At 39.8% G+C, this 10,000-nt stretch overlaps 1 protein-coding gene across 17 annotated transcripts in view; it reads left to right on the top strand.

Moving 5' to 3' along the window:
* GULP1 (GULP PTB domain containing engulfment adaptor 1) overlaps positions 1-10,000 on the top strand; it is a 356,627-nt gene that overhangs the window by 261,021 nt on the left and 85,606 nt on the right. For all 17 annotated transcript variants that reach the window (XM_085872766.1, XM_085872763.1, XM_085872768.1 and 14 more), the window contains 2 exons: positions 3,623-3,788; positions 4,114-4,199. In XM_085872766.1, the coding sequence (XP_085728892.1) occupies positions 3,623-3,788; positions 4,114-4,199 (252 nt within the window). The remainder of the gene's footprint in view (positions 1-3,622; positions 3,789-4,113; positions 4,200-10,000) is intronic.

The raw sequence follows: 10,000 nt of genomic DNA, 5'->3' as shown, positions 1-10,000 counted from the left end.
GGCCCAGTCTGAGCCCCGATTTAAATCCAATCGAAAATCTGTGACATGACCTGAAGATTGCTGTCCATCAACGCTCCACACACAACTTGACTGAGCTTGAACAGTTTTGTGCAGAAGAATGGGCAAATATTGCCCAATCAAGGTGTGCAGAGTTGGTAGAGACCTTTCCCAACAGAGTCGCAGATGTAACTGCTGTTAAAGGTGCGTCCACCAATAATTAACTCAGGGGGGGGGGGGGAGGTGGACACTTATCCAACCAAGATATTCCAGTTTTGTATTTTAAATTAATTTTCTGAAATTTGTAGAATTTTTCATTTCGAAGTTGTGGATTATGACGTGTAAATACAGGTGGAAAAAAGTCTGATTTAATATAATTTAATTCCAGGCTATCGGGCAGCAAAAGGTGAAAATTTGAAACGGAGTGTAGACTTTATATGGGCACTGTATATGTCAATTGGCCTGAGGAAGCTGGCTGTGAAGCTGGTGAAACGTCAACTGAGACTGGGTCTGCTCTTGCTTCTTGCTCAAATGTGTGGAGTAGATCTAGTTCTCCATGGTTCGAAGCACCTTCTTCTTTAAAAAAAAAGTATGTATATATATATATATATATATATATATATATATATATATATATATATATATATGTATATGTGTATATATGTATATATATATATATATATATATATATATATATATATATATATATATATATATATATATATATATATATATATATATATATATATATATATATATATATATATATATATATATATATATATGTATATGTGTATATATGTATATTTGTATATATATATATATATATATATATATATATATATATATGTATATATATATATATATATATGTATATATATATATGTATATATATATATGTATATATATATATATATATATATATATATATATATATATATGTATATATATATATATATGTATATATATATATATATATATATATATATATATATATATATATATATATATATATATATATATATATATATATATATATATATATATATATATATATATATATATATATATATATATATATATATATATATATATATATATATATATATATATATATATATATATATATATATATATATATATATTGATATATATATATATATATATATATATTGATGTTATGTTATATATATAGATATATATATATATATATATATATGTATTGATTGATTGATTGATATATTACTCACTCACTCACCTAAAACACTGCTCAATCACATAAGCTCACCTGACTCGAGTCCAGGTGAGCTGAAAACGATTTTCGAGCAATGGTATTGAAATGAAACCTTTTTGAAAACAGGCATGGTGCACCACCTGTTTGGGAAGTGGATCATAAGTCTCACATGTGGATTGTCTCCTCCTATCCTCATGTTGGAGTCTAAATACTATACTTGTATTTCTGTAATAATTATTATGACCTTCGGCGAGGGTATTGCATTTTGGTCCGATTTGTCCGTTTGTCTGTGCAAAACTTTCGTGTTTTTCTCAACAACCGCTTGTCGGATCGAGACAAAATTTTCACCATTGGTGCAACTACTCATGTAGAACGTTTTAATGATAATTATTATGTCATAGGTCACGTGGTGTGGCAGCCATATTGGAAAAATGGAAAAACTTTGGACCTCTGTATCTCTGAAACTACACCAAGGAAAAAATTTAAACTTGGCACAAAGCAAGTACTCCTCATGGGGAATGAGTTTGAGTTTTCTATGATATAATAGGTCCCCTCGTTACAACATCATAATTGTAAATGTAGAATGCCACATCCGATCAGTATGAAAAATTTTGAGGGTAATCTTGGGATAAAATGGTCCACAGCAAAAAAATTCATGACGTCATCGGTCACGTGATTCGGCAGCTATATTGTTTTAAAAAATTACATTCAAAAATCTTCTTCTCTGAAGTAGCTGAACAAATCGAGATGAACCTTTACACGTATGCTCGCCTATCCATGAGGAGCAAAAGGTTCACAAATATAACATCATAGGTCACATGGTTTGGCAGCCATATTGGATCTACCCGAAAACCTATAAAAAAATCTTCTTCTTCTTCAGAATGGCTGGACAGATCGAGGAGAAACTTCGCATAAATGTTCCCCAAGGCATGTGTGTACAAGATTGTTCAGGAATAACTGATAATTTGCATGGTTTGGCAGCCATATTGGACTTAATAATAATATTAAATAATGTTTTCTCTGGAACCGCTTAATCAATCAATGTGAAACTTCAAAATTGTGATCTACTCGTGAAGTGGAATACGTTTTTTTAAATTTCAACTTGATCAGACACATGGTCTGGCAGGCAGAATTATTTTGTTTTAATCTAAGTTCTTTTGGATTTATTTATTTTTGAATAAGGCTCACTTGGCTGTGCTTGGTTGGGTTTGAGGGTAGAGGAGTCGCAGCTGAAATGTGAATCCTATCCAGGTTCCTCCTGATGACTTCATCTTTGCTTTTTGCTTGTTCCGGTTCCTTCTGATTACTCCAATGCAGGACTGTACCCATTTGGTCTTCAATTTGATTTGAATTGAATTTATTTCAATCCCATTCTGAATTCAATTGAATAATAATAAAATACGTCATCGGTCAGGGTGAGGTGTCTGATCAAAGCGGGATTGCATCAAAGTGGGACGTCTTGGTACCCAGTCATCACTGTCAGCAGTTATAAAATGCCAGTTCTAATTATGTCTCTTCATAATTTCATAACACACCAGTACACAAATGCCACACAAAACTGCACAAACACGACACAAAACAAATCCTGGTGAGGGTCTGCAATCTCTGATTGCTGTGTTTCTTGTTATTATACTATTGGAAGCCCATCCTCTTGACAGAGATCTGTGGTGTTCACAGCAATTTGGAAAATATTTCCAAGCTTGAACCAATCCTGGGCAGATTTCCGCTCTGTCGCACGATACTCGATTGAAAGGTACAGGAATTTGTTCAGGGCAAAGGTCACGAAGATACCATGAGAGCCTTAATGTCAAACAACAACTAGTGCTGGAAGACACATAGGTCCTCCAGCTTAATGAACTTCCATTGGATGGCACACACATCGATGCTTCTCCCTGTATGTGAAACATTAGGGTGACAGTTTGTAGCTTGGTCAACGATTCAAATCCAAGCAATATAGCTCGAAAATTGAATGCACACACCTCCAGAAAATCCTGCACGTGAGCCCATATTTATATTTCAGATATGTATTGCAAATTATATTAATCATATATGTGATGTTCTTAAAACATAGGCAGGAAATGGCACTGTCTGTTTGGCCAGACATGCTTTTTTGCTGCATCAACCTTTCCTTGTATAATTGAATCTTTCTGTGTTATTTCTATATTATCCGATGGTGATTATTATGGGAGCATCATGTGTTATAAGGTAACCTGTCACCGTTTATAAACAGTTATTTTAGTTACCTCCAGGTACAATGAAAGCTTTTTAAAATTAAATTTAGTCTTCTTCATCACGCTACCGTGCTTGAAAAAAAGATCATTGCAACATTCATGCAGTCTGGCATGCTTCTTCAAGCTTATCCTATGTTCACATTATTTTCCTCTTCACCAGTCCTCCCAGGCATTCAATGGTGTCCCTCCGACAGACCCATTTGACATGGTGCCTTTTTCCCTGACCTCTGAAGCTTCCTTCAGTCCAACCAACCAAGGCTTGCCACCATCTCCATCCTCAGCTCCTACTCTCCCCCCGCCCATCCCCAGCCGGGCTGCTGAGAGAGGTGAGTGACATCATCCTCCATGCTAGAGGGGGATATAAGGGTGGGGGCTGATGGAGAGCAGATGGCTTGCAGAGTATAGTAAAGGTTTTCTTTATCCTGGTTTGTGCAGAAAAATGAAAGAGTCGGTCAAGAGATTGTTCAATATATGGAGTTTTCATTGTGGAGGTCGTGAGGGTCACATCAAGCTGCATCATAGGGCTATTGTGAAGAAACTGTAACTGATGAATCGTGATGTGGTTCAAATTAATGTATTGCTTCCTGCGATTGTTGAGATTTATCAGGACGTGGGTTGTCGCTAAGAAACAAATTCATGTCAACATTGCAGGTACAAGCAAGGATGTCTTTGGAGCTGATCCTTTTGACCCTTTCAACAGTCCAGTTAACAGCCAGCCAAAATGTGCAGCCATTCAGGTGAGCAGTTGACATGAAATTTCAAGGAATAAACAACCTTGTCCTGTAGCGTGATACAATCTAAGAAGCCACACAGTTATGATAGTTGGACCCATTTGTTTTCTACACTTTATTACTGGTGAGAGAACTATCCATGGAGGGAGGGATGTCTACAGGCATAGGATGAAAGTAGCAGCAGCCAAGCTAATGATGACCATAACTTCATTTTTCAATGGCAAGCTTCGTGTAGTGGCTTTACATTGACCTCGTAATGCATAGCCTCATGTGTTTTTAATTATTTACACTGTTTATTTTCCATAGTCTCCTAATGTCCTGGAAATTTATGTGATTTATGTCCAAGCTGTTTCATGAAGCCTAAGACACGTTATATAGTGAAGCACTTGGATGGGAACCCTCAGTGGAAAGACGAGGGGATGCCAAGATAGCTCAGTTAATATGCTTGCCTCGGATTTGTCTGGTGCTCTGCATTTGCTCAATCTCAAAGGCACACTGTCCTTCAAATAGTGATGTTATACTAGTTGCCCTGTTAGCCTGGTGTTGGCGCAGTGGTTAGGGCAGCGGCTTGGGATCCAAGAGGTCCTGAGTTCAAGCCCCGTTGGGCCACTGAATTAATACACCAGGGGGTTGACTCAGCCTGTCATCCTTCCGAGGTCGGCGAAATGAGTACCAGTATACTGGGCCGGTGTATACCCCGGTTAAAATAGGTGTACTATATCCCTGTGTCGTAAGAGGCGACCAGGGTTGCGTCAGGAAGGGCATCTGGCGTAAAACATGTGCCAAATCACTATGCGGATCATAATGGATGATCCGCTGTGGCGACCCCTAATGGGAGCAGCCGAAAGAAGAAGAAGATACTAGTTGCCCTGTCTAAGTTGTTGTCGTCTTTAAAGATCTCCTTATAAATCCATGAAAATAGTCAACAGCATTGTGCTGACATTCTAGCCAAATGCCCTCCCTGTTGATGCAATACATGGGAGCCAAGTTCGTTAAAAATGATGTCCATGGTAAATTAATGGTAAATTGTGGTTAATTTATTGAAGATAAATAACGTAATCATACTACTTTATATATTATTCGAGAACTCGCTGTTTGTTTGTTTGTGTATTTGTTTGTCTGGTTGTGTGTTTGTTTTTATTATGCATTCCTCAACCGCTTGACTGAATGCGTTGAAAACTGGTGTTTGCCCTCGGGGTTTGTGCGGGAGGGTGGGGAGGTTGGGGAATGCTAATTATTTATGCAAATTTGTATCACTTGTGCATGGCCGGAGGTGCATGCCCGTACGTGTGTGGCTGTACGTGCAAAAAAAACTTTCAAACTGTGTGCAAGAAACAACAACCACACAGGCCATTCCTTCGCTCTCGCATGCCCGTAGGTGTGTGCCCGTACGTGCATGGCCGTACGTGCGTGGCCGTACGTGCGGGCCCGTACGTGCGTGCCTGTATGTGCGGGCCCGTACGTGCGTGCCCATACGTGCGTAAAACAACAACCACACAGGCTGTTTCCATACCACCTTGAGAGTGATCTGATGTGGAGGCACATACTCAGGTCCCCAGCGTCAATTGTGATGTCATATCAAACGAAGAAGAAGAAGAATTGTGACGTCAATCGTGCAAAAAAAAAGAATTGTGACGTCAATAGTGATGTCATAGCACTGTGTCCTGTCATTGGTTGGCAAATAAATAGCTGTAACTTGGGAACTGCTTGTCCGATTAATATCAAACCTTGAAAAGGCACATCCACAGGACCCCAGCAACATACCTGGCAAGTTTCAATTAGATCGGACCAGTGGTTGTCGAGAAACGGCGGTCGCAGACACACACACACACACACACACACACACACACACACACACACACACACACACACTGCTGGAACTATAGATAGATATCGTGCCGCTCCTGGTGTGAGGGGGTATGACAAGTCATAATAACATACCTCAATCCTCTGTATGAAAATCATACACATCAGAGAAGTGGGGCAATTATCATACTAAATATCACACTGTTTGTGTGTTTGTTTTACTTGTATGTGCTTCTGAATTGCTGGATGGAATGTGTTGATAACTGGTGGTTGTACTCAGGGGAAGCCTGGTGTTGGCTTTGTGGTGAAGGTGGCTGGTTTAGGATCTTCGGGTACTGAGTTCAATCCCCGTTGGTTGCTGAATTAACACCAGGAGGGGTAGATTCAACCTGTCACCCTTCTGAGCTCTGCAAAATGAGTATCAGTGTACTGGAATAGGGGCACAACGTAGTTGTGCCGCATAAAAAATGATAGCGACCTCCCAGCCAAGCTGCCATATGCAAGAAGAAGAAGAAGAAGAAGAAGAAGAAGAAGAAGAAGAAGAAGAAGAAGAAGAAGAAGTACTTGGGGGTGTGCAGGGGAAGCTTTTAGGTAGCAAAAATAATCCATACTCTAGGAAGTGGGAACATTATTAGAACTGAACTGCTGAATGGAATGAGATTTTCCTCATGGTGTGTGTAGCTAGTTTTTGGGGGTGGAGGGGAGGGAGTCAAGGCTCATAGTTCATAATGGGAGTGGACTCCAATTCTCTCCCTGTAAATGTATAATCTTATAACACCATCTGATGGAAGATGAGTTTGACATTGGGTTTTTTTCGTAGCGAAAAACCCGATGTCGAACACATCCTCAACCATTTCTCGGACATGCCTTTACCAATGTTGTTTAAACTTTGCAAAAAGATAACAAATGATGGCTTAAATATGCCCGTCATTTTACTGCGAGATCAGATCCAAGGTGGCCGACTGGCGAGCATTTTAATTGTAAACAAGCTCAAATGAGCGAAGATCCTCGTCCTCTTAATGATGACGTCATAAAAACGAATATGACGTCATTGTGATGTATCAGGTTTGCGATAAATTATCTGTGCTAATGCCCGGCTTGATTCCCGCAAACAAAATTCAAAGAGCTTGCCTAGTTTCGGAGATAATGTTATAGGAGATTTCCATTAGCGGCGATATTATGACGTCAACTTTTTTTCTCAGAAGAATTTCCAAAATCAGAGATGGTTCCTGCCTGCGCGTGGGCTTTCTGCATATCCATGGCAAGTTTCACGAAGATCCGATGAAAACTCTGTGTTGTGTAACAAAAAATGTCAAAAAATAGGAATGACGTCATAAAAATTGATATGACGTCATAGTGATGTATCATATGTGCGGTGATTCATCTCTGCTAATGCCCTGTTCGATTCCCGCAAACAGAATTCAAAAAGCTTTCCTAGTTTGAAATAATTTTTTACCCGATTTCCATTAGCGGACATATTTTGACGTCATAACTTTTTTTTACAGGAGGAATATTTAAAATCGGAGATGGTTGCTGTCTGTGCAGGGTATTTTTACATATATACGCCAAGTTTCAGGAAGTTTCAATTTAAACTGTAGGCTGTGAAACAAAAATGTCCACAAGAACAACAACGTGAGTAAGACTTCGAAATCCTCCACGAGGATCTAAAAAACCAAAACACCAATGTTGAACACATCCTCAACCATTCCTTGAACATGCATTTACCAATGTTGTTCAAATGTGGCACACATATAAAAATGATGGTTTACATATGCACTTCATTAGATTTCGAGATCAGATCCAAAATGGCCAATTGGCGGCCATTTTAGTTGTAAAAAAAACCCCGATGTTGAACACGTCCTCAACCATTTCTCGGACATGCATTTACCAATGTTGTTCAAATGTGGCACACAGAAAATGAATGATGGCTTCCATATGCACTTCATTTCTTTTTGAGGTCAGATCCAAGATTGCTGTCTGGTGGCAATTTTGTCACTTAAATGTGTCCCCAACCATTTCTCAGACACGCATGGTCCAATTTTGTTCAAACTTGGCACAAGCACTACAGATGATGACCGACACGTGCCGATCACATCATTTTGTGATCTGATTAAAGATCATTAGAGAATTTTTAAGTAAAGAGATTTTTTTAACCCAAACCATTAATTAAAGAGATTAAAGATTAAATATCAATCATAGTGATGAATTTCTGAGTCCTGTGTTTAAGTCCAAACTGTCGTTAATCCTTGATTTTATAGGCAGCTTGAATATCAGCTGTAAAGTCTTCATGGTGTACGTGTACATACTCAAGCGAATTCGGCTGGAATTCCATGTTCCAGCATTTATCACTACAGTACAAGCAATTTATTTATATCTACAATAATTATATTGGCAAGAAGCATGCATTGCTTTTATACTGTTCACACTTTTTCACAAAACCCCTAAATTAAAAGAACCTGTTTTACAAATCAGTAGCCTAATCCCTTTTTTTGTATACATAGTTGAGGCTCGTGGAAGAAAGAGTACACTGAATGGATCAGCACATAACAGACAAAAACGGGGCGCAAAACATGCATGCATGGGGAAGGAAACTCCAAGGAGGAAAACCTGGAAAATTGGGAGGGATTTGGGTGTGGTTAACGAGTGTAGGAAATATCATGGTTTTGGATTGGGGGTGATCTGAGATGCTGGTGAACAGCTGGCTTGAAGACGTGGAGGGAACAATGAGATAGAGTAGGATATGCAAGTTGGTTCCACGGGTGGGAAAAAAGAGGAACAACTGAGTGGAGTTGAGCAGTAATCCTGGATTTAGATGGTTTCACCAGAAAGGGGATAGTGATGGACCATGTATGCCCTGCAGAAACCTGGGGGGATGGCAAAGAGCAGAGGGTGCAGGACCCAAAAGGAGATGGTAGAAGACAAAGAGACCACCGATCTGTCTACAATGACAAAGTGATCGACCCAACGACTCAGCTTCAGCATGGGAGATTCCAATGATCTCGAAGGCCTTGGTTTCTACGGCATCAAGCCGAGCAAAATATAGAGAGCACTATAATACAAGATAGCGAGAGAGCCCAGAGGGGAGAGCTGTACTCCATCAAACTGCCGATGAAGGCCTTGTCAGATCGGAGGTCAGGTGTGCCAAAGAAGGACTTTGTATGATGGAGGATGCCCAAATGGCAGCTGGCTTTTGAGGCCAACTTTAGATATGTGGTTTTCCCAAGAAAGATCATGGCTGACAGTGAAAACCCAGGAGTTTGAATTACTAAACTTCCTTTGGAGGGTTGTTATGAAAGCAGATAGAAGGGTTTGCCAGATGGTGCTTTCAGAGAGAGACAGCGAGAGTGTGAGATTTGTCAGGATTGAAAGACATATTCCAAGTGTTCGACCAGCTTGTTATTATTTTAAGGTCTGAAGAGAGAGAAGAGGCTGCCATCCAGCCTGTCTAAAGGATGAGGCATGTCACAGCAGAGGGTGGAGTCATCAGCAAATAGATAAAGAGGACTTTCCAGAGAGTCAGAGAGATTATTGATGAAGATCAGCAAAAGGACTGGACCCAGAACACTGCCTTGAGGAACACCAGCATTAACATCAGCCTTCATAAGCTGATTGGCATAACTGATTCCACATTCCCATCATGTGCTGCCTTTTTGGCTGCTGATTACATCATTGGTTAGGTGCGCGGTTATGCCGCTGATGCAGTGCCCCTATTACCAGTTTACTGGTGCTCATTTCGCTGACCTCGGAAGGATGACAGGCTGAGTCAACCTCCTGGTGTTAATTCAGTGGCCAACAGGGCCCGAACTCAGGACCCTACGATCCCAAGCCACCACCCTAACCGCGAAGCCAACACCAGGCTAGATTCCACATTAAGTCCCGACCCTCCCTCCAACCTCCCAACCCCTAACCATACTTGGCCAGAGAGTATCAGTTCTGCAGTAAGCAGTTCAAAGTATTGAAATACTCTGGTGGTTTGCCATTACCTGCCCAGCTGAGTAGCC

The sequence above is a fragment of the Eptatretus burgeri genome, chromosome 3, assembly GCF_056783735.1.
Source record: "Eptatretus burgeri isolate ZD-2024b chromosome 3, Ebu_testis_v1, whole genome shotgun sequence".
Lineage (NCBI taxonomy): Eukaryota > Metazoa > Chordata > Myxini > Myxiniformes > Myxinidae > Eptatretus > Eptatretus burgeri.
The sequence above is the reverse complement of the archived record's forward strand: the minus strand, read 5'-3'. Positions and strand labels throughout refer to the sequence as shown.